This window comes from Numenius arquata, unplaced genomic scaffold (genome assembly GCF_964106895.1).
Source record: "Numenius arquata unplaced genomic scaffold, bNumArq3.hap1.1 HAP1_SCAFFOLD_45, whole genome shotgun sequence".
NCBI lineage: Eukaryota > Metazoa > Chordata > Aves > Charadriiformes > Scolopacidae > Numenius > Numenius arquata.
The window spans coordinates 648,203-672,064 of record NW_027415589.1 but is presented as its reverse complement, the minus strand read 5'-3'; the positions used below and the strand labels follow the sequence as shown (position 1 = coordinate 672,064).

The 23,862-nt window shown below is 52.6% G+C and overlaps 1 protein-coding gene across 1 annotated transcript; it reads right to left on the bottom strand.

Moving 5' to 3' along the window:
• Positions 1-20,822: 20,822 nt before the first annotated feature.
• Positions 20,823-21,740, bottom strand: LOC141478868 (olfactory receptor 14J1-like). Its single transcript, XM_074167811.1, has one exon. The coding sequence runs from the start codon at positions 21,738-21,740 to the stop codon at positions 20,823-20,825; it is 918 nt and encodes a 305-aa protein (XP_074023912.1).
• Positions 21,741-23,862: the final 2,122 nt, after the last annotated feature.

Sequence of the window (23,862 nt, the reverse complement as noted above, 5' to 3'; positions counted from 1 at the left end):
GTCCACCAACATCCCCAGGTCCTTTTCTGCTGGGCAGCTTTCCAGCCACTCTTCCCTGAGCTTGCAGCGTTGCCTGGGGTTGTTGTGACTGAAATGCAGGACCCGGCACTTGGCCTTATTAAACCTCATCTCATTGGCCTTGGCCCAATGATCCAACCTGTCCAGGTCCCTCTGTAGAGCCTTCTGACCCTCAAGCAGATCAACACTCCCACCTAGCTTGGTGTCATCACTCATGATCCTCTCTATGATCTTTCCCAGTACCGAGGTCAGACTGACAGGCCTATAGTTTCCCGCATCCTTCTTCCGTCCCTTCTTGTAGATGGGTGTCACATTGGCCACCCTCCAGTCATCTGGTACCTCTCCTGTTGACCAGGATTGTTGATAGATAATGGAGAGAGGCTTGGTGAGCTCTCCCGCCAGCTCCCTGAGTACCCTTGGGTGAATCCCATCCGGCCCTATGGACTTATGCGTGTCCAGGTGCATAAGCAAATCCTTAACTACTTCCTCCTGGATTACGGGGGGGTTGTTCTGCTCTCCATCCTTATCTTCCAGCCCAGGAAGCTGTACACCCTGGGGGTAGCTGGTCTGACTATTGAAGACGGAGGCAAAGAAGGCATTAAGTATCTCAGCCTTCTCCTCGTCCTTGGTCGCAATGTTTCCCCCCGCATCCAGGAAGGGATGGAGATTCTCCCTGACTCTCTTTTTGTTGACATATTTATAAAAACTTTTTTTGTTGTCCCTTATATTAATGGCCAGGTTGAGTTCCAGCTGGGCTTTTGCCTTCCTAATTTTTTCTCTGTATAACCTAACAAGATCTCTGTACTCCTCCTGAGTTGCCTTCCCTTAAAAATGTTAAACAGTACCGGTCACAGCACGGACCCTTGAGGGACACCACTTGTCACTGCTCTCCCTCTGGAATTCAAGCCATTGAGTACCACCCTCTGGGTGCGACCATCCAGCCAATTCCTTATCCACTGAACAGTCCACCCATCAAATCCGTATCCCTCCAATTTGGCAAGCAGGATGTTGTGAGGGACCGTGTCAAAGGCCTTACTGAAGTCCAGATAGATCACGTCCATAGGTCGTCCCTTATCTACTGACCTAGTCACTCTATCATAGAAGGCCACTAGGTTAGGCAGGCAGGACCTGCCCCTAGTAAAGCCGTGCTGGCTATCTTGAATCATCTCCGTGTCCTCCGTGGGCCCAAGCATGGCATCTAGAAGGATCTGTTCCATGATCTTCCCAGGCACGGAGGTGAGGCTGACAGGTCGGTAGTTCCCAGGGTCCTCCTTTCTACCCTTTTTAAAAATGGGTGTGATGTTTCCTCTCTTCCAGTCCACAGGGACTTCACCTGACCGCCACGACTTTTCAAATATCATGGAAAGCGGCTTGGCAACTAAGGTGGTCAAAGAAGTCAGTAACATTTTAGGAACGGATTGGCAGTTACATACTCCATACCGCCCACAGGCCAGCGGCCAGGGGGAGAAAACGAACCATCTGATAAAACAACAACTGGCTAATCTTTGCCAGGAGGTTAATTTGCACTGGGATCAGGCCCTTCCTTTGGCCTTGCTAAGGATCCAAACCAAGGCAAGGTCCAAGGAAGGAATCAGCCCTTTTGAAATTCTGTGTGGAAGACCCTAGCAATTGCAGTATGCCAGAGATCTTACACAATTAGGTGACAATTATTTACAACAATATGTAATTAGTCTGGGGAAATGGTTAAATTCAATTGAGAAAACTGGGTTAGCTGGAGAACTGAAATAAAGACAGATTTCTCGACTGAGCGGGTTGGTTGGATTTTACACAGCGGGTGAAGGGCCCTGATTCAGGGACATCTCCTCCCGCCCCGTTTTTTCCCATTCCCTGCTGCAGCTCCCTTTGGGTGAGCCCTGGCACCGGCTGCTGGAACCTGCTCCCCTGCACCATCCTGGGCCTCCACAATAGACCTGCCTCCCCGCTCCGGACCGAGGGGACCCAAAGGACATGTGGCAGAGCGGTCCCCAGGGGGAGTCGCCACTGTCCCTCCCCGCAGCGGCGAGAGCAAGGGTTGGTGCAGGGCTTCTTGGTCTGAGGAGAAAGAGCCCTGGAGAAAGGATCTCAGCACAGAGACCGCCAAAGCCCAGGCTGAACAGAGCTGGAGCAGCCCCTCCAGCTTTCTCCATGAGACAAAAGCTGTTCTGGCTGGTCACCTCCTGACCCGTAAGAGCTGCCGTGTGATGAGACGTAAGGAATGGAGGATGGGGAGGGGTGGGTGGCTCAAAGGCCCGGCAGGTGCTGCCTGGAGACTGGGCTGGCATTTGTCCGTGAGGAGGGGCTGGGTTTTCCCGTGGCATTTCCATACATCCAGACCTCTTTGGGAAGGACGGGCACCACTTGCCCCGGCGTCCCACAGACACTCTGCAACGCTCTGGGCAAAACCCACTTGATCAGTGATGGGATGGTTGGGGAGAAGTGCTTAGGACAGGAAGGAAGCAAAATGTGTTGGGATTATTAACTTTGGGGGGGTGTACGTATTAAGCTGCCCCCCCGTTAAGGGGGCTCGTTCCCATCCCCGCTGCGCATCCCGTTGCCATGGCCCGTGTTCCATCTGCAACTGCCAGTGCCTGGTGACGGGCACGACGCAGCCTTCTGCCCTGCGCCCCACAGCCTTTCTGCCCTGCTCCTGGTGCCTTGGACCAACGACCCAGCCCTTCCCTTCCCGCTCCCAAAACCACCTTCCTCCCTCTCTTTTGCACTCTGGGAATCATGAAGGCCCTCAGGAAGAGGTCGCTTGTGCTGGCAGAGGTACGGCCCCGCTCCACGGAGGTGGGCACCCCCCAGTGCCCAGGCAGGACGGAGAAGGCTCCGCAGGGATGGGGTGGGATGAGGTGGGGACCCCGCTCTGGGGAGCTCGGGGGGCCAGGAGCTGGGCTCGCCCTCTGCCCCCAGCCCTGCAAGGCCAGGGGCTGGCAGAAGCCCTCCTGGGCTGCTCGTGCCCTGCTGGGACAGAGCATCCCTGCGCGGGGGGACACGTCCCCGGGGGAGCCCAGGGCGCCCCGGGCTGGTGCTGCAGGGATGCTCGCCGGGAGCAGCCGGGTGCTGCCCGGAGCCTGAGCCAGGTGCTCCCCTCTGCCCCTTTCCAGGCTGGAGCCGGGGGAGCCGAGCCCTGCCCCCAGAGCAGCGCCGAGCCCAAAGGCTGCCTCCACAGAGTAAGGAGCTTCTGGGCACCCAGGCACCAGGGCCCGGGCCCCGCGGAGCAGGGAGCAGGGCCGCTTACTCCTGCCCTCTCTGCTCCGGTAGATCCAGAAGACCTTGGCACACCCCAAACTCAGGAAGGAGAAGAAGATCAGGTTCCTCCAGCTGCAAGCGGTGGCCCTCGACTGCTGGTGGGTGCTGGTGGCCAAGGAGTCACCCAGGTCCAGCCAGCTCCTACTGGGGAAATGCCCAGGGGTCCCATCTCCCCACGGCCCTCCCCGGGTGGTGAGACGGGCAGGGGGGCTGAGACTCCTGTTCCACGGGTCCTCTTGGCTGGCCAGGGCAGGACCAATGCACTTTTCTGCTTGCCTCTGGGCTTAGGATGTGCCAAGTTGCCCTTGAGTCTGCAGAGGCAGCTGCCCAAAGTGTAAAAGAGTGGATCGAGCTGGAGCTGGCAATGGAGATCGATGAGGATGAGCAGGAGCAGATGGAGGTGGATGAGGAGGAGGAGGCAATGGATGTAGACCCCCCACCAGCAGCACAGGCACGTGCTCCCCACCCACTGCCCGCAGGGAGGGAGGGTCTCCTGCCACCGGGCTGGGGCTGGGGGGTCCCCGCTGCAGGGACAGGGCGCCCGGTGCCCTCGTCCTGGCGGCACAACCGCCCCCCCCGCGCTGCCCTCAGCCCCCGTCCGCTTTGGGACGGGAGCGGGTTCTCGGGGCCGGGACACCCAAGTCTAAGCCGGAGCCCAGACGGGGCTCAGCGCTGGTGGCAGAGTCCTGCTCTCCCCAGCGTGTCCCAGGGCTGTGGCCATCGAATGCCCGTCAGGGGCAAGCCCCAGCCCAAGCAGCTGCTGCCGCTGAGCTGGCTCGGGAAGCCCCAGCTCTGCTGGGCCAGGCGCTGCTCGTTAGCCAAACGGCCCTGCCACTTGCTTTGCTTCCAGGGCCAGCAGAGCTGTGGGGACCGACGGCGAGGAAGAGGAGCGATGAAGAGGAAGCGCTGTAAATAGTTCTAGAGAGTTGGTGTTTTGTTAATAGTTTTACAGGGTTGGGGTTTTTTTTTTTTGGAAATAGTTTTACAGAGTTGTTGTTGTTGTGTTGTAAACAGTTGTTGAAAGTTGTTTTGTTCTTCATAAAGAGTTGTATGTATGTTTTTCAGACCCAAGCTCTCTCTGTGTTTCCTTGGGCACCCGCGGCGTTTGCAGAGCTGTGGTTTCCACTCGCTGGGGGTTCCCGGGGCTGGAGGGGGATGGGGGTGCTGGCACGGCCGCCCCGGGGGCAGGGGGTCCCTGTGCACAGAGGGGTCCCGCTGACGCAGGGGACGGCACTGGGCAGCAGCGGGGTTCATGGGCTGCTGGAGAGCGGTGTCCCCAGCAGCAACGGGGTCCCCAGCAGAAGCCTGAGCTCTGAGGTGACCCACCCCTGCCGTGATGCCGTCAAAGCAGCAGGAAACCTTCTGCTCCCCTTCCTGCTGGAGGGAAAGGGAAGGGACTCACGGGGCACGAGCCGGGATCAGGCCACTGCGACGCAAGAGGCAAAATCTTGAACCTTTCAAGTCCCCACACTCAGGGCTTTGCTTCTCCTCCTGCCTGGTTTTCCCCTGGGCCATGAGCAGAGACGAAGCCCCGAGCAAAGCCCTCCTTTCCCTGCTGCCATTCCTGCTGCTGGTAGTGGCCCTGTCCCCGACTCGGGGCGACCCGTGGAGTGCGCAGCGCAGGCTGCGGGGGAGGCTGCGGGGGGCTTTGGGGAGAGGGAGCTGTTGAAGGGGTGCCCTGGGGCCCGTGGGTGCAGGCGGGGAGCTGTGGGTGCAAAATCTCAACTAACCCCCTAAAGGCCATGACATCCTTGGGAATGGCTGGTGCCAGGATCAGGGAGAACGTTTTGTAGCTGTAGCTGCTGATGTTTTATGCCACGGTCCATGGGTTGAAGATGTAGACCTCGACGAAGTTGCTGGGTGCCAGCTGCTGAGGTCAGTTCTGATGCCGTCACCGCTGCACTTTACTTGATTTTTCATCAGAGTCCATTAGTTTGGGTGATTCTTGCTGTAGTGCAACCAAGAGCAGTTATAGAAATGAGATGTACAGCGGCAGGGTCATTTAGCAATTAACATCATACAGTTTATTCATTGGCTATTCTCGCCCAAAATCAGGTCCCCATGAGGGACACGTTGCACTTCCCCGTCCTTCCGCATCACCCGCCAAGTGCACCCAGGTCCCGGAGCAAAGGCAATCCCATGGATGGGTTTGCCTTTGCCCGAGGCAGGACTAACCCCGACGGCCTTCCCTGACATATTCTTCATGTGCACTACGGGGAATTTATCTCCCTCCACAGCACGTGGAGGTTTTGATTGGGCAGGGCCAGCTCGGTTGGTAGCTCCCCTGGTGTTAACTAGCCAGGTGGCCTTTGCTAAATGTGTATCCCGATGTTTTAAAGTCCCACCACCCGTTGCTCTCAGTGTCATTTTTAACAGCCCATTGTACCCTTCGACCTTCCCAGAGGCTGGTGCGTGGTGGGGGATGTGACAGACCCATTCAATGCTGTGCTCTTTGGTCCAGGTGTCAATGAGGCTGTTTTGGAAATGAGTCCCGTTGTCCGACTCAATTCTCTCTGGAGTGCCATGTCGCCACAGGACTTGCTTTTCAAGGCCCAGGATGGCGTTCTGGGCGGTGGCGTGGGGCACAGGGTATGTTTCCAGCCATCCGGTGGTTGTTTCCACCATTGTGGGCACATGGCGCTTCCCTTGACGGGTTTGTGGGAGTGTGATAGAATCGATCTGCCAGGCCTCCCCAGATTTATATTTCAGCCATCGTCCTCCACACCAGAGAGGTTTTAACCGCTTGGCTTGTTTGATTGCAGCACGTCTCACGTTCATGGATGACCTGTGCAATAGTGTCCATGGTCAAATCCACCCCTCAGTCACGAGCCCATCTATATGTGGCATCTCTTCCTTGATGGCCTGAGGTGTCATGGGCCCATCGAGCTATGAATAACTCACCCTGATGTTGCCAGTCCGGATCCACCTGAGCCACTTCAATCTTAGCAGCTCGATCCACCTGCTGGTTGTTCTGATGTTCCTCAGTGGCCTGACTCTTGGGTACATGGGCATCTATGTGACGTACTTTCACAACCAGATTCTCTACCCGGGCAGCAATATCTTGCCACAGTTCAGCAGCCCAGATGGGTTCGCCTCTGCGCTGCCGGTTGCTCTGCTTCCACTGCCGTAACCACCCCCACAGAGCATTTGCCACCATCCATGAATGGGTGTAGAGACAAAGTACTGGCCATTTCTCTCTTCCGGCAATGGCTAGGGCCAGTTCAATGGCTTTCACCTCTGCAAACCGGCTCCATTCACCTTGTCCTTCAGTGGCTTCTGCAACTTGTTGTGTAGGACTCCACAAGGCCGCCTTCCCCTTTCCACGTTTCCCACAATCCGGCAGGACCCATCAGTGAAGAGGGCACATCTCACTTTCTGGTAGTATTTCATAGAGTGGAGCCTCTGCCACGTGTGTCACCTCCTCCTCTGGTGACATTAGAAATCCTTACCTTCAGTCCATGATCACTTCCAGAATTCCAGGGTGACTGGGGTTTCCCGTTCGAGTTCCCTGTGATCAGGGAAAACCACTTTCTCCATGTGGCATCAGTTGCACAATGTGTGGCAGGGACCCTTTCTTTGGACATCCAGCACCGGCAGCCGAGGTGCTAAGAGGAGCTCTGCTTCTGTACCAACCACTCCTGGAGCAGCTCGAACCCTTTCATATGCTGCCAATATCTCTTTTTCAGTTTGAACAAAGGGGGCTTTGGATCCTCTGTATCCCCGACTCCAGCATCGTGAGGAGTACCTAGAGCATATAGGAATTTACATAAGACAGCCACGAGAACAACCAAACAACACGGTGTCCAGCGACTATTTAAATCTTTTGTCTGCCTTTGGCCAAAGAAAGTCAAAAGTTGTTTGCCTTCGAGTGGGAGAGCCCTACCACTGGTAGGAAAACCCATCTTACCCGGACAGTGTTACCCCAAGGTTTCCAAAACAGTCCGACAATGTTTGGAAATCAGTTAGCACAAGAGCTTGAGGTATGGAAGCCTCCTTCCAAAAACGGAACCCTTTTACAGTATGTGGATGATCTATTGATAGCAACCGAAACAAAACATGACTGTACCCGGTGGACTGTTAGCTTGTTAAACTTTTTGGGATCAAAGGGATATCGGGTTTCTCAACAGAAAGCTCTGATGGTGCAGAGGCAAGTAACCTACTAGGGATACGAGCTGTCTGGAGGACAATGGGAATTGGGAACGGAACGAAAAGAAGCCATCTGCAGGACCCCTCTCCCTCGGGCGGTAAAAGAACTCAGAAATTTTTCGGGAATGACGGGTTGGTGTTGATTAGGGATTTACAACTATGGGATGATAGTAAAACCTTTATATGAACTTTTGAAAAATAATCCCACTCAATTGATATGGTCCAAAGAAGCCCAGAATGCATTTGAAATACTCAAGAAAGAGCTCGTGAGAGCCCCAGCTTTGGGCTTGCCTGATGTAACCAAACCTTTTTGGCTCTTTTCTCACGAGAAACAAGGAATAGCTCTAGGACTTCTAGCTCAACGTCTGGGACCCTACAAAAGAGCCATAGCTTACTTCTCTAAACAATTAGATGAAGTAAGTAAAGGATGGCCAGGATGTTTCCGAGCAGTAGCGGCCATAATACTAAATATTGAGGAAGCCCAGAAATGTGGTTTGGGCCTGAAGATGACGGTATTGGTTTCACATTCGGTATCCACTGTATTAGAACAGAGAGGGGATCACAGGCTTTCCCCATCCAGGTTTGTGAAATACCAGCCCATCCTGGTTGAATCGGATGATGTTAAAATTGAGGTGACTAGCGTTGTGAACCCAGCGTCTTTCCTTAGTGAGGCAACAACTGAACCACTGGCACATGACTGTTTGGAAACAATAGAGACTGTGTACTCCAGCAGAGCAGATCTGAAAGAAGAACCCCTGGAGGACGCACAGGACTCCTGGCTTATGGATGGAAGCAGCTTTGTCCGACAAGGAATCCGTAAAGCTGGATATGCAGTGACCACAACAAATAAGGTAATTGAATCCCAACCATTGCCTGCCGGGACGTCAGCTCCAAAGGCTGAGATTATTGCCTTGAGCAGGGCTTTGGATTTGGTAAAAGGGAAAAAGATAAATACGTGGACAGACTCTAAATATGCCTTTGGAGTTGTTCATGCCCATGGAGCAGTCTGGAAGGAACGAGGATTGCTCACCGCGCAAGGAAAACAGATCAAACACGCAGAAGAAATACTTCGCCTATTGGAGGCAGTACGGTTACCAGCTAGAGTGGCCATCATGCATTGCCGAGGACATCTGAGGGGGAACACTGACCAAGAAAGAGGTAAGAGCTTGGCTGACTGTGAGGCTAAACAGGCAGCAGAAAGAACCCAGAAAGAACCCATTTCAGCTTTAATTCCAGACAGTAGAAATAAAGACCTGGACGACCAGGAGGGCATTGAATATTCTAGACCAGACCAGGAGCTCATCCAAGAACTAGGAGGAGAAGTTCCCTCCAGGGGATGGGCTCATTTGAGTGACGGTAGGATTATCATACCTGCCAAACTAGTGTGGGGACTTGTTAGAGAAGAACACGATAAGACACGTTGGGGAGCAGATTCGTTATTTTTGAGTCAGAAATGGATAGGACAGAATTTATATACCACTGTTCGACAAGTGACTCAGCAGTGTGAAATGTGTTCAAGAAACAACCCCAACACAGGTAATCGAGTACAGTGAGGAACTATTGGGAAAGGAAACACACCAGGAGGCCATTGGCAAATCGATTTTTCCGAACTCCCAAGAAAAGGGGGGTACAAGCACTTATTGGTACTTACAGACACCTTTTCTGGATGGCCAGAGGCTTTTCCCTGTAGAACAAGCAAAGCGAGAGAAGTGACTAAAGTGCTATTGAACGAGGTAATGCCTCGATTCGGGGTAGCTACAGTCGTCTCATCAGATAGAGGTACTCACTTCTGTGCACAAGTAGTGCAACAAGTTAGTAAACGATTGGGAATTGATTGGCAATGACACACCCCATATAGGCCACAGGCCAGCGGGCAAGTAGAAAAAATGAATCACGCGAGAAAACAGCAGATAGCCAAAATATGTCAGGAAGCGAATTTGTATTGGTATCAGGCATTACCCATAGCTCTGCTCAGACTACGTGTAAAGCCAAGAGCTAAAGAGAACCTAAGCTGCTTTGAAATGTTATGTGGGAGATTGTACCAGACAGAATATAAAGGAGAAGATTTCAACCAGTTGGGAAATTCCTATTTAGAAAAATATGTTATTTCTTTGGGAAAACAATAACAGAATCACAGAATCTCCTTGGTTGGAAGGGACCTTTGAGATCATCAAAAAAACAAAAAAACCCCACAACAAAAAAACCAACAACAACAAAACCCACAACAAAACAAAATAAAAAACAAACAAACAAACAGAAAAAACCAAACACCAAAACAAAAATGAAAACCACACAAAACAAACACCCACAACCCCACCCCACACCCATCCACAAACAGACACAACCCAACAATCTTGGGCACTAGAGCATGCCCTGAAGTGCCATGTCTACACGTTCCTTAAATCCCTCTAGGGATGGTGACTCCACCACGTCCCTGGGCAGGCCGTTCCAGTGCATGACCACTCTCTCACTCAAGTAATTCTTCCTAATATCTAACCTAAACCTCCCCTGCTGCAACTTCAGACCATTTCCTCTGGTCCCGCCATTATTCCCTTGGGAGAAGAGGCCAACACCCACCTCTCTGCAACCTCCTTTCAGGGAGTTGTAGAGGGCAATGAGGTCTCCCCTCAGCCTCCTCTTCTCCAAACTAAACATGCCCAGTTCCCTCAGCCTCTGCTCGTATGACTTGTTCTCCAGACCCCTCACCAGCTTGGTGGCTCTCCTCTGGACACGCTCCAGCAGCTCAATGTCCTTCCTGTAGTGAGGGGCCCAGAACTGAACACAGCACTCGAGGTGAGGCCTCACCAGTGCCCAGTACAGAGGCACCATCACTGCCCTGCTCCTGCTGGCCACGCTATTCCTGATACAGGCCGTTGGCCTTCTTGGCCACCTGGGCACACTGCTGGCTCATGTTAAGTTGGCTGTCCACCAACACCCCCAGGTCCTTTTCTGCTGGGCAGTTTTCCAGCCACTCTTCCCCAAGCCTGTAGCACTGCCTGGGGTTGTTTATTATGAAAGAAAAGCAAGCCCATGGCTCCACAGGGTTGTTGAATTGTTAGAAATCACAGAAGTGCTTGAGAACTCTCCCGCAGGAATTAGGGCTTCTCCCTCCAAGAAAAGTAGCAGGATCAATAGCCCAACTGAAGTGCATCTACACTAATGCCCACAGCATCGGGGCAACAAACAGGAGTTGGAAGCTATTATGCAGATGGAAGACTACAACATAGTCGCCATAACGGAAACGTGGTGGGATGACTCACACGACTGGGGTGCTGCAAGGGATGGCTATAAACCCTACAGAAGGGACAGGCAAGGAAGGAGAGGCGGTGGAGTGTCCCTGGATGTTAGGGAGTGTTTTAACTGTCTAGAGCTTGACGATGGTGATGAAAAGGTCGAGTGTTTATGGGTAAGAATGAGGGGAAAGGCCAACAAGGCAGGTATCACGGTGGGAGTCTGTTATAGACCACCCAACCAGGATCGAGAGGCAGACTAAATAGTCTGTCAGCAGCTGGGAGAAGTCTCACAATCACTGGCCCTTGTTCTCGTGGATGACTTCAACGTGCCAAATGTTGGCTGTAAAGACAATAGAGCGGAGAGAAAACAGTCTTGCAGGTTCCTGGAGTGTGTGGAAGAGGCCTTCCTGACACACTTGATGAGTGATCCAACTAGGTAGGAAAGGCGCCCCACTGGACCTGTTGTTTTCCAGTAGAGAAGGACTTGTGGGTGACCTGGTGGTTGGCAGCCGTCTTGGAGGCAGCAATCATGAAATGATAGAGTTTTTATTTCTGGGAGAAATAAGGAGGGGGGTTAGAAAAACCTCTCCCTTTGACTTCTGGAGGGCAGATTTGGTATGTTTAAAGACCTGGTTGTCCTTGGATGGCTCTCTTGACGTGCAAAAGAGGCCCAGGAAGGATGGCAATTCTTCAGAAAGGAAATCTTAAAGGCACAGGAGCAGGCCATCACCACGTGCCAAAAGACGAACCGGCAGGGAAGAAGACTGGCCTGGCCAAACAGAGAGCTTTGTCTGGAACTCAGGAAAAAAAACAGAATTTATGACCTTTGGAAGAAGGGGCGAGCAACTCCAGAGGACTACAAGGATGTCGTAAGGTTATGCAGGGCGAAAAGTAGAATGGCCAAAACCCAACTGGAACTTAACCTGGATATTGCCTTAAAAGACAATTAAAAAGTTTCTATAAATACATTAGGAACTAAAAGAGGGCTAAGGACAATCTCCATCCTTTATTGGATGCAGGGGGAAACATGGTGCCCAAGGATGAGAAAAGGCTGAGGTACTTAATGCCTTCTTGGCCTCAGTAAGACCAGTTGTCCTCCAGGTACCCAGACCCCTGGGCTGCAAGGCAGGTAAGGGGAGCAGAGTGAAGCCCCCATAATCCAAGGGGAAACAGTTAGTGACCAGCTACAGCCCTTAGAGGCACACGAGTGTATGGCTCTGGATGGGATCCACCCAAGGGTAGTGTGGGAGCTGGTGGAAGTGCTCACTGAGTCACTATCCATCATGTATCAGCAGTCCTGGCTGAACGGGGAGGTCCCAGTTGACCAGAGGGAAGCAAATGTGGTGCCCATCTACAAGAAGAGCAACAAGGAAGATCCGGGGAACTCCAGGCCTGTCAGTCTGACCTCAGTGCCTGGGAATGTTATGGAGAAGACCATCCTGAGTGCCATCAAGCTGCATGGAAAGGACAACCAGGCCCAGTCAGCATGGGTTTGTGAAAGGCAGGTCCTGCTTGACAAACCTGATCTCCTTCTATGACAAGGAAACCCTCTTGGTGGATGAGGGAAAGGCTGTGGATGTTGTCTACCTGGATTTTAGTAAGGCCTTTGACACCATCTCCCACAGCATTCTCCTGAAGGAACTGGTGCTTATGGCCTGCATGGGTGTATGCTTTGCTGGGAAAAAACCTGGCTGGAGGGTGTGGCCCAGAGAGTGGTGGTGAATGGAGTTCAATCCAGTTGGTGGCTGGTCACGAGTGGTGTTCCCCAGGGCTTGGTACTGGGGCCAGTTCACTTTAATATCCTTATCAGTGATATGGATAAAAGGATCAACTGCACCCTCAGTAAGGTTGCAGATGACACCAAGTTGGGTGGGAGTGTTGATCTGCTGGAGGTTAGGCTGTCTGTACAGAAGGATCTGGACAGGCTGGATCAATGGGCTGAGGCCAATGGTATGAGGTTCAACAAGGCCAAGTCCCAAGTCCTGCACTTGGGTCACAGCAACCCCATGGACGCCACAAGAGGCAGGAAGAGTGGCTGGAGCTGCCTGGAGGAAAAGGACCTGGGGGTGTTTGTCGACAGCCGGCTGGATATGAGCCAGCAGTGTGCCAAGGTGGCCAAGGAGGCCAACAGCATCCCTGCCTGTATCAGGAACAGTGTGGCCAGCAGGACTAGGGAAGTGATTGTCTCTCCTGTGCTCAGAACTGGTGAGGCCCCATCTTGAGTGCTATGTCCAGGTTTGGGCTCCTCCCTACGAGAAAGACGTGGAGGTCTTTGGAGGAGCATTCCCAAAGATCAACAAAGCTGATGAGGGGTCTGGAGAACAAGTCTTGTGAGGAGCGGCTGATGGAACTGGGGTTGTTCAGCCTGGAGAAAAGGAGGCTGAGCACCTTGTCACTCTCTACAACTACTGAAAGGAGGTTATAACGAGGTTGGTGTTAGTCTCCCTTCCCAAGTAAATAGTGTTAGGACACGAGGAAATGGCTGCAAGTTACACGAGGGGAGATATAGATTGTATATTAGAAAAAATGTCTTCACTGAAGAGTTTGTCAAGCGCTGGAACAGGCTGCCCAGGGAAGTGGCTGAGACACCATCCCTGGAGGTGTTTATAAGATGTGTAGATGGGGCACATAGGGATGTAGTTTAGGTGTGGACATGGGAGCGTGAGGGACTCAATGACCGTAAAGGTCCTTCCCATCCTAAATGATTCTATGAGTCTACGATTTGTTTGAATCTTGGGACTTGGTTTCATCCTCGCCCCTTCTTTGGGAGGCCAGGAGGTGTCACAGAATTTTCCTGCCCTGGGCACTGCTCACCCCCACATCCCACTGCCCCCAGGAAGAGCCCTGAGCCACAAGTGAGGGGCAGGATCTGCCTTGCCAGGGCCTGGGGGTGAGGGCTTGGCCTTTCTGCTTCCTCAGACAAAGCCAGGCTTTCCTCAGCATTACAGCCACCTGCACTCTGCCTTTGCCTACCTGCAATCACAGCCTCCAATTCTCTGCTCTAACGAGTCCCCAGGGAGCCTTTGTCAGTAACTGCCCTCAGTGGGGCTCCTTAAGGCTTCCAGGAAGTTTGGGTTGTGCTTCTGATTTCTTGAGCACTTTCTTCAATCTTCTCTCAGTATCTGAGGCTCATGGACTCAGCAGCAAATACCCCATGGGGCTCCTTGGAAACAGAAAGCCTTAACAAGGAATTTATCTCTTTGCAATTTCCTTCAAGACTTGTACAGCTACCTGGGGAGGTTTTGTGGTGTAGTTAATGACAATTTTTTCAAAGTGCATCTAATGAAAATGGTTTCTTGATTGTAAAGGATGTATTTTATGAGTGTTCAGTTTACAGAGGAGGTGATGGAAGCATTCTCCAAGGGATACTGAGGCCGAGTGTCTCCTCAGGAGGTCTGGCCAGGTCAGGAAAAGCAGTCCCGTGATGTCCATCCCTGTATGGACAGCTTTGCTCCTCACCTCCCCAACCCCACCAGGTCTGACCTCGCCCACCTGGGACTGACATCACTGTTCCTTGCATCAGACTTCTCCACTCCAGTCTGGATGTGACAGCTCCATTGCACCATCTCCCACCTGCTCTCCTCAGAGACCTGGCTGCTCACAGCCACAGGGGAATTCTGCCTGTTCTTCAGAAAAGAAAAGTAAAGCACAGTCAGTTTTCATAAACAAGAAAACACTGTGTAATCATACGCAAAGTACAAACTGCCTCTAATGAGGTTGCCTTTCTACAAGGGATAATCTTAGGAGAAATAGTTGAGGTAGGTAGATACACAAAGATAGATATAAACATAATGAAAGAGCTGGCTGAGGAGACAATGAGACTACTGAGAGCCAGGCAAGGTTTTACTCCCTGAGGGTGAAAGAGCAGCAGAGGTGAGAGGTACCTGGATGAACAAAGAGTAAAGGGAGGAGAAAACTGGAGAATGATGGAGAGGGCCTTTTCCTAGACAGTCTGCATCTGAAAAGATGACTTTGCAAATGACCATTGTATCAGGACAAGTGTAAGTATAGGAAAGATTAGAGAAACAAAATACACCATATAACAGACAAAATAGTTGTAGTGAAGTCACAAGGGAAGACTGAGATTTCTTTGGAATGTCACCTTTGGAAGGCGACAGTTTTGGCAGAGCTCTCTTGTGGGTGAGGACAAGCCAATGTTGCCCCCACCTTTGAAAGAGGCCCAGCCCAGGGACCCACAGGCTGTACAAGCTCCCTGGGGTGATTAGTGTGCCATCAATTAGAGTCCTCTTGGGTGACATTTCTGGGCACTGGAAAGAGAAAAAAGTGTCCAAAAGCAGTCAGCATGGATTTTCCAAGGGTAAATCAAGCCTCAGTGAGGAAGTGGTGACAGCAGGGAAAGCTCTCGGGTTTCCCGTGTCCATGGAAGTCAGTCAGATGTTGGTACAGTCAGACCAGCTGCAGCTTTCTTGTCCTGCTCCAGGCAGGGTTGCTCAGATGCAGGGCTACTTGACAGGTATCTCCAAACAGCCCAGATCATTTCCTTTGCTTAACCGTTCATTCCCATTGCACTATTTTCCCACGTCTCAAGTCCCACTCTTTAACCAACTTCATCCTCTCCCTTGCAAAAAGTCAACCCCTTTTCACCATTTCCCCACTGGCGCTGCCTTTCCTCACTTTGCTCCCACCTTTGCTGTTTCTGAGATGGTATCCCAGTGCTTTCTACTTTGATTAGCAACTCCATTACACCAGTACTGTCTTCTTATCTGTAGCGTCCTGCAGCTTCTACAATGATGCTCTTGCTAGAGGCACCCTGACTCAGGATGAACATCAGCACCTGCTGGTGGCAGGTGGGATGCACCTATCCCAGAGGGGGAAAAGAATTTTGGGGCAGGAGTTAGCAGGGCTCATTGACAGGGCTTTAAATTTGATATGAGGGGGGAAGGGGAGATAACTGGGCCTGTCAGGATTAAACCCAAGGGAAGCACGCCAGGGCTTGAAGGATGCTGGACTAGTGAGGACTCTCGCTCTGCCATTTCATTTGAGCAAAGGGATAGACGTTTAGAAATTTCTGATTGCGAACAATGGGAAAACCCTCTCCCGAAAGGGGAGAAGGGTACTAGGCCAGGAGTTAACAAAGCTCATGGACAGAGCTTTAAACTAGAAGTGAAGGGGGAAGGGGATAAAACCGGGCCCACTGGCCCTGGGGGGGTAAAGGGGCAAGGATGAGGGTGAAATGGGGAGCCCAGCTCAAGTGCATCTACGCTAATGCACGTAGCACGGGCAACAAACAGGATGAGTTGGAAGCCATCGTGCAGCAGGACAGCTATGACATAGTCGCCATCACAGAAACGCGGTGGGACGACGGTCACGACTGGAATGCTGCGATGAGTGGCTATAAGCTCCTCAGAAGGAATAGGCAAGGAAGGAGAGGCGGGGGTGTGGCTCTGTACATTTGGGAGTGTTTGACTGTATAGAGCTTGATTCCGGTGACGATGAAGTTGAGTGTTTATGGGTAAGGATGAAGGGGAAGGCTAACAAGGGGGATTTTGTGCTGGGAGTCTGTTATAGACCACCCAACCAGGATGAGCAGGTTGATGAAGTGTTCTGTAAGCGGCTGGCTGAAGTCTCGCAATTGCCAGCCCTTGTTCTGGTTGGGGACTTCAACCTACCGGATATATGCCGGCAATACAACACAGCAGAGAGCAGGCAGTCTAGGAGGTTCCTTGAGTGTATGGAAGATAACTTCCTGACACAACTGGTAGGAGAGCCTACCAGGGGAGGCGCCTCACTAGACCTACTTTTCACAAACAAAGAAGGACTACTGGGAGATGTGGAGGTAGGAGGACGTCTTGGTCTTAGCAATCATGAAATGGTCAAGTTTTCTTAGTGAGGTAAGGAAGGGGGTGAGCAAAACCTCCACCTTGGACCTCCGGAGGGTGGACTTTAGCCTGTTCAGAGCCCTGGTTGGGAGGGTCCCTTGGGAGATAATCCAGCGGGGCAAAGGGGTCCAGGAGGGCTGGATGCTCTTCAAGAAGGAAATCCTAAAGGCCCAGGAGCAGGCTGTCCCCATGAGGCGCAAAATTAAAGGGTGGGGAAAATGGCCGGCCTGGATGAGCAAAGAGCTTTTGATGGGACTTAGGGGAAAAAAGGAAGATTTACCACCTTTGGATGAAGGGACAGGCAACTCAGGAGGAGTACAGAGATCTTGTTAGGTTATACAGAGAAAAAATTAGGAAGGCAAAAGCCCAGCTGGAACTCAACCTGGCCATTAATATAAGGGACAACAAAAAAAGTTTTTGTAAATACGTCAACAAAAAGAGAATCAGGGAGAATCTCCATCCCTTCCCGGATGCGGGGGGAACATTGCGACCAAGGACAAGGAGAAGGCTGAGATACTTAATGCCTTCTTTGCTTCCGTCTTCAATAGTCGGACCAGCTACCCCCAGCGTGTACAGCCTCCTGGTCTGGAAGATAAGGATGGAGAGCAGAACAACCCCCCCGTAATCCAGGAGGAAGTAGTTAATGATTTGCCTATGCACCTGGACACGCATAAGTCTATGGGGCCGGATGAGATTCACCCAAGGGTACTCAGGGAGCTGGCGGGAGAGCTCACCAAGCCTCTCTCCATTATCTATCAACAATCCTGGTCAACAGGAGAGGTACCATATGACTGGAGGGTGGCCAATGTGACGCCCATCTACAAGAAGGGCCGGAAGGAGGATCCAGGAAACTCTATGCCTGTCAGTCTGACCTCAGTACCGGGAAAGATCATGGAGAGGATCATCTTGAGTGAGCTCTCACGGCAAGTGCAGGGCAGCCGAGGGATCTGTGCCAGCCAGCATGGGTTTATGAAAGGGAGGTCCTGCTTAACCAACTTGACCTCTTTCTATGACCATGGTACCCGCCTTCTCCATGTGGGGAAGGCTGTGGACGTTGTCTACCTGGACTTTGGTGAGTCCCCCACAGCGTTCTCCTGGAGAAGCTGGCGAATCATGGCATAGACAAGTGCACTTTTTACTGGGTAAAAACTGGCTGGATGGCCGTGCCCAGAGAATTGTAATTAATGGGGTGAAATCCAGTTGGCGGCCGGTCACCAATGGTGTCCCTCAGGGCTCAGTTTTGGGGCCAGTCTTGTTTAATATCTTTATTGATGATCTGGATAAGGGGATTGAGTGCACCCTCAGTAAGTTTGCAGATGACATCAAACCTGGTGGGAGTGTTGATCTGCTTGAGGGTCTGCAGGCTCTACAGAGGGACCTGAGAGAACTGGCGGACGAAGTTGCTAAGCCCCTCTCCATCATATTTGAGAAATCGTGGCAGTCTGGTGAAGTTCCCACTGACTGGAAAAAAGGGAACATAACTCCAATATTCAAAAAAGGAAACAAAGAAGACCCGGGAAACTACAGGCCGGTCAGTCTCACCTCTGTGCCTGGCAAGATCATGGAGCAGATCCTCCTGAAATCCTTGCTAAGGCACATGGAGAATAAAGAAGTGATTGGAAACAGCCAACATGGCTTCACCAAAGGCAAATCATGCCTGACAAATTTGGTGGCCTTTTACAATACTGCCACAGACTTGGTAGACAAGGGCAGAGCGACTGACGTCATTTACCTGGACTTATGCAAAGCATTTGACACTGTCCCGCACGACATCCTGGTCTCAAAATTGGAAACTCATGGATTCGATGGATGGACCACTCGGTGGATAGGGAACTGGCTGGATGGCCGCATCCAAAGGGTTACAATCAATGGCTCAATGTCCAGGTGGCGGCCAGTAACGAGTGGTGTTCCGCAGGGGTCGGTACTGGGACCAGTACTGTTTAACATCTTTGTCGGTGACATGGACAGTGGGATAGAGTGCACCCTCAGCAAGTTTGCTGATGACACCAAGCTCGGTGGCGCAGTTGACACGCTGGAGGGAAGGGATGCCATCCAGAGGGACCTAGACAGGCTGGAGAGGTGGGCTCGTGCAAATTGCATGAAGTTCAACCAAGCCAAGTGCAGGGTCCTGCACCTGGGACGTGGCAACCCCAGGCACAAATACAAGTTGGGTGGAGAATGGCTGGAGAGCAGCCCCGAGGAGAAGGACTTGGGAGTGCTTATGGATGAGAAGCTCAACATGAGCAGGCAGTGTGCACTGGCAGCCCAGAGAGCCAACCGTGTCCTGGGCTGCATCAGGAGAAGTGTGGCCAGCAGGTCTCGCGAGGTGATTCTGCCCCTCTACTCTGCGCTCGTGAGACCCCTCCTGGAGTACTGTGTCCAGCTTTGGAGTCCTCAACACAGAAAGGACATGGACCTGTTGGAACGGGTCCAGCGGAGGGCCACGAGGATGATCAGAGGGATGGAGCACCTCTCCTATGAAGACAGACTGAGAGAGCTGGGGTTGTTCAGCCTGGAGAAGAGAAGGCTCCGGGGAGACCTTATAACAGCCTATCAATACCTGAAGGGAGCCTACAGAAGAGCTGAAGAGGGACTCTTTGTCAGGAAGAGTGGTGACAGGACAAGGGGCAATGGTTTTAAATTGGAAGAGAAGAGATTTAGATTAGATATAAGGAAGAAATTCTTTACAGTGAGGGTGGTGAGGCACTGGAACAGGTTGCCCAGGGAAGTTGTGGATGCCCCATCCCTGGAAGTGTTCAAGGCCAGGCTGGATGGGGCTTTAAGCAACCTGCTCTAGTGAGAGGTGTCCCTGCCCATGGCAGGGGGGTTGGAACTAGATGATCTTTAAGGTCCTTTCCAACTCTAGCCATTCTATGATTCTATGATTCTATGACCTGGAAAGGTTGGATCATTGGGTCAAGGCCAATGGAATGAGGTTTAATAAGGCCAAGTGCTGGCTCCTGCATTTCGGTCACAACAACCCCAGGCAACGCTACAAGCTCAGGGAAGAGTGGCTGGAAAGCTGCCCAGCAGAAAAGGACCTGGGGATGATGGTGGACAGCTGGCTTAACATGAGCCAGCAGTGTGCCCAGGTGGCCAAGAAGGCCAACGGCATCCTGGCCTGTATCAGGAACAGCGTGGCCAGCAGGAGCAGGGCAGTGATGGTGCCTCTGTACTGGGCACTGGTGAGGCCTCACCTCGAGGGCTGTGTTCAGTTCTGGGCCCCTCACTACAGGAAGGACACTGAGCTGCTGGAGCGTGTCCAGAGGAGAGCCACCAAGCTGGTGAGGGGTCTGGAGAACAAGTCATACGAGCAGAGGCTGAGGGAACTGGGCATGTTTAGTTTGGAGAAGAGGAGGCTGAGGGGAGACCTCATTGCCCTCTACAACTCCCTGAAAGGAGGGTGTAGAGAGGTGGGTGTTGGCCTCTTCTCCCAAGGGAATAATGGCAGGACCAGAGGGAATGGTCTGAAGTTGCGGCAGGGGAGTTTTAGATTAGATATTAGGAAGAATTACTTGAGTGAGAGAGTGGTCATGCACTGGAACGGCCTGCCCAGGGAGGTGGTGGAGTCACCATCCCTAGAGGGATTTAAGGAACGTGTAGACATGGCACTTCAGGGCATGCTCTAGTGCCCAAGATTGTTGGGTTGTGTCTGTTTGTGGGTGGGTGTGCTGTGTGGTTGTGGGTGTTTGTTTTGTGTGGTTTCGGTTTCGGTTTTGGTGTTTGGTTTCTTTGTTTTTTGGTTTGTGTGGGTAGTGCTGTTAGGGAGTTCTGGAAGGGAATTGCCCAGTGCCTGTCCCGACCTGTGGTCCAGGGCTGCCCCACAGCAGGAGGATGAGCTGCCAGAGCACTCGGGCTCCATAGCAAGGCAAGGGCTCAGAAGGAGAGCGTGGGAGTGGAAAGAGCACAAGTTGGAAAAGACCAAGGTTGGTGCTCGCTGACAGAGCTGCTGTGCTCAGACTCTTTCCCCTCCACCTCTGCTCAGAGGCATTGCCCTGCAGCTCCAGAGAAAGCCTGAGAAGAAGGATTTCGGGCAACAGGTCGCTGGATGGTTTTATATTTTATTTTAATACACAGAGAGAGCAGGTCCTCATTTATACAGTATGTAGATTTCACAAATTTGGAAAAATACATAATTCGAAACAGCAAAACAAGTTGGGTTTTTTGGTAGAAAACATTATACAAATTAAAGCAAAAAAAAAAACCAACAAAAGCCAAACAAAGGCCTAAACACAGAATTAAAACTAACATAAACTACAGTACATGAGCTTGACATATAATGAGTTACATTAACAGTGATTTGTAGAAGAAAACAGCTTATTGTTTCAGAAAATCATCTGGTCATCAGTTTCCACACTGCACCTTTGAGCTCCTGGTTCCTCATGCTGTAGATGAGGGGGTTCACTGCTGGAGGCACCACCGAGTACAGAACAGCCACCACCAGGTCTAGAACTTCGGAGGAGATGGAGGGGGGCTTCAGGTGGGCAAACATGCCAGTGCTGAGAAACAGGGAGACCACGGCCAGGTGAGGGAGGCACATGGAAAAGGCTTTGTGCCGTCCCTGCTCAGAGGGGATCCTCAGCACGGCCCTGAAGATCTGCACATAGGACACCACAATGGAAATGAAACACCCAAATGCTAAACAGGCACTGACCACAAGAAGCCCAACTTCCCTGAGGTAGGAGTGTGAGCAGGAGAGCTTGAGGATCTGGGGGATTTCACAGAAGAACTGGTCCAGGACATTGCCCTGGCAGAGGGGTAGGGAAAATGTATTGGCCGTGTGCAGGAGAGCATTGAGAAACCCACTGCCCCAGGCAGCTGCTGCCATGTGGACACAAGCTCTGCTGCCCAGGAGGGTCCCGTAGTGCAGAGGTTGGCAGATGGCAACGTAGCGGTCGTAGGACATGACAGTGAGAAGAAAATATTCTGATGACATCAAAAAGAGAAAAAGAAATATCTGGGCAGCACACCCCCAGTAGGAGATGGCCCTGGTATCCCACAGGGAATTGGCCATGGATTTAGGGACAGTGGTGGAGATGGAGCCCAGGTCAAGAACGGAGAGGTTGAGGAGGAAGAAGTACATGGGGGTGTGGAGGCGGTGGTCACAGGCGATGGCGGTGATGATGAGTGCGTTTCCCAGGAGGGCAGCCAGGTAGATGCCCAGGAAGAGCCTGAAGTTCAAGAGCTGCAGCTCCCGTGTGTCTGTGAATGCCAGGAGGAGGAACTGGGTGATGGAGCTGCTGTTGGGCATTTGCTACCACTGGCTGTGGTTATCTGTTGAGAAGGAAAAGGCAGTACAAAGTTCACCCTGACTTCTCTTAGCAAAACTGATTGCATGTCTCATTGCTACCCCCCACTCAGGCTCTCTCTTTTCAGGAAGACCTCTCTGCAGCTCCCTCACTTGAGCCCTGGCTTTTGCTGGATGAGGGTGCCATTGGGAGCAGGGACTCCGGAATGGGAAACTGAGGAGTCCTTCTGGCTGTGCCGCAGGGTGATCTCAAATTAAATGTACTTGTGAGACATCAAAGAACTTTTTGTCTCTGTTCTCTGCAATTTTCCCAGCTGCAGAACTGAGCTGAGGGGATTTTGTTTTGTTTAATGTGTTCTAGATTCACCTGCCACGTTTAGGAGTGGGTTTGGATGCTTGAAATCCCTCACATTTCTAATGCACTCCAAGTGAAATCCTGTGGGTCCCGAGCAGCAAAGGGACTGTCCCTTAGTGCAGAGAGAGGAGAGCTGCTCTGCCCATCGGTCCTGTTCTCAGCTGCCCTGTGTTGGCAGCTTGGACCTGGAGGAGGGTCACACTCCGATGTCCCCCTAAAAAGAAAGAGGACACTGCAGAGAGCAGAGGAATCCAGGTTCAAAGAGCAGATTCACAGACTCCTCGCCCTTTCTCATCTCTCCCCTCCCGGACTGGGACACAGAGGGATCACTGCAGTGGCCCATCTAACGCTGCCCAGCAGCATTTCCACGGCCTCAGCACCCAGATGTCTTCTCCATGGGCATCCTGGGCAGCACAGAGATACTTCTGGAGGGCACCCTGCAGCCCCACAGGACACCCCAGGGAAAAAGCTGAATGTCCTGAGCTGGCCTGGAGGAGACTTGGGCACGTTTCTCCCCTAGACACGTCTGTAGAGCAGGACCCAAAGGATGGGAGTCTGAACAGGAGCTGAATCTGCCGCCCCCGACCCCCACCCCCGGCACTGACTCAGGAAAGCCAATGGTGAGAACCAGGGCAGCACAGGCAGGAGGGGACGGCAGTGAAACGCCACAATGCTCCTGGCCAAGGGAGGAGGGACACACAAACAAGATGGAAATCAGGGGTTTGCCCTTTCCTGGGCTCTGGCTGCTGCAGGGGTGATGCGCAGCCAAGACCCCATGGGCCTGAGGACAGAGGCTCTGCCTGGGCTGGGAAAGGAGACCAGGGAGGAGCTGCTCAGGGGAAGGTGTCTGTGCTGCAGGGACAGCAGGGAGGTGCCCACATCCCCTTCCCCAGCCTTTCTGGCAGCAGCTCCCTCTCACTCCCTGCCCATGTCTCTGCTGCCAGGAGCCGTCTCCCTGTCCCCAGCTCAACTCCTGCCAGTGCTCACAAACCCCATCCCACCCGCTGGGCGCCCACCTCTGCCTGCAAACACCTCCCAGGGGCATCTCTGCGTGTGCAGGGGCTAAAGAGCAGATCACACAAAACCTGATGCGGCTGCAAAGGGGAAGATGCTGCTGAGTGAATGTGCTTCCTGAGAAGTCCCCTTAGAAATGTCACGAGGAAGAGCTTAACCCCTGAGAAGCCCTGACCCATGCAGCACTCTCTTGACAGCAGAGGCACCGTGCCCTCACCTGCTCGTCCCTACCCTACCGTTGTGGTGGTCACTCCTTCCACCCACAGCTTCTCCCCACACTCCCCGGGCAGGCTACAGCTGACCCTGGCAGCAGCAGAATCCCTTCCCAGCACACAGTGCCCTGGGGTGTAGGGTCCCCGCTCTGATGGACAGCCCTGGGCAGCCCTGTTTGCACACCCGGCTTCACGCCTCTGATGCCCCAAGGCCTTCTCTGAAGCATGTCCTCCTCCTCCACACCAGAAAACCCAGCAGAACCTTCCCGACAGGTCCTATCGGTCGTGGCATGTGCCAGGTCTAGGAGACGCTTCCAGGAACTCAGCTGCATTGCCCTGCAGCCAGAGACTTACCGTGTCAAAGCCTGGGAAGATTTCTCCCCCTGGTGAGCTCTCACTCACCACCCCAGCCTGCCTTTACCTCTCTCTCACATCTCTTGTCTCCCCTCGGTGCCTGCAGGCAGTGCCCTCAGCCCTGCTGCGCTTGGCAGAGGAGCTGCTCCTGGGCAGAGCTGTCTCTCTGCCGCGCTGCCCCATGGCCAGG

Coding starts and splice junctions, on each gene's coding strand:
- LOC141478868 (XM_074167811.1), bottom strand. CDS start 21,740: ATGCCCAACAGCAGCTCCATCACCCAGTTCCTCCTCCTGGCATTCACA.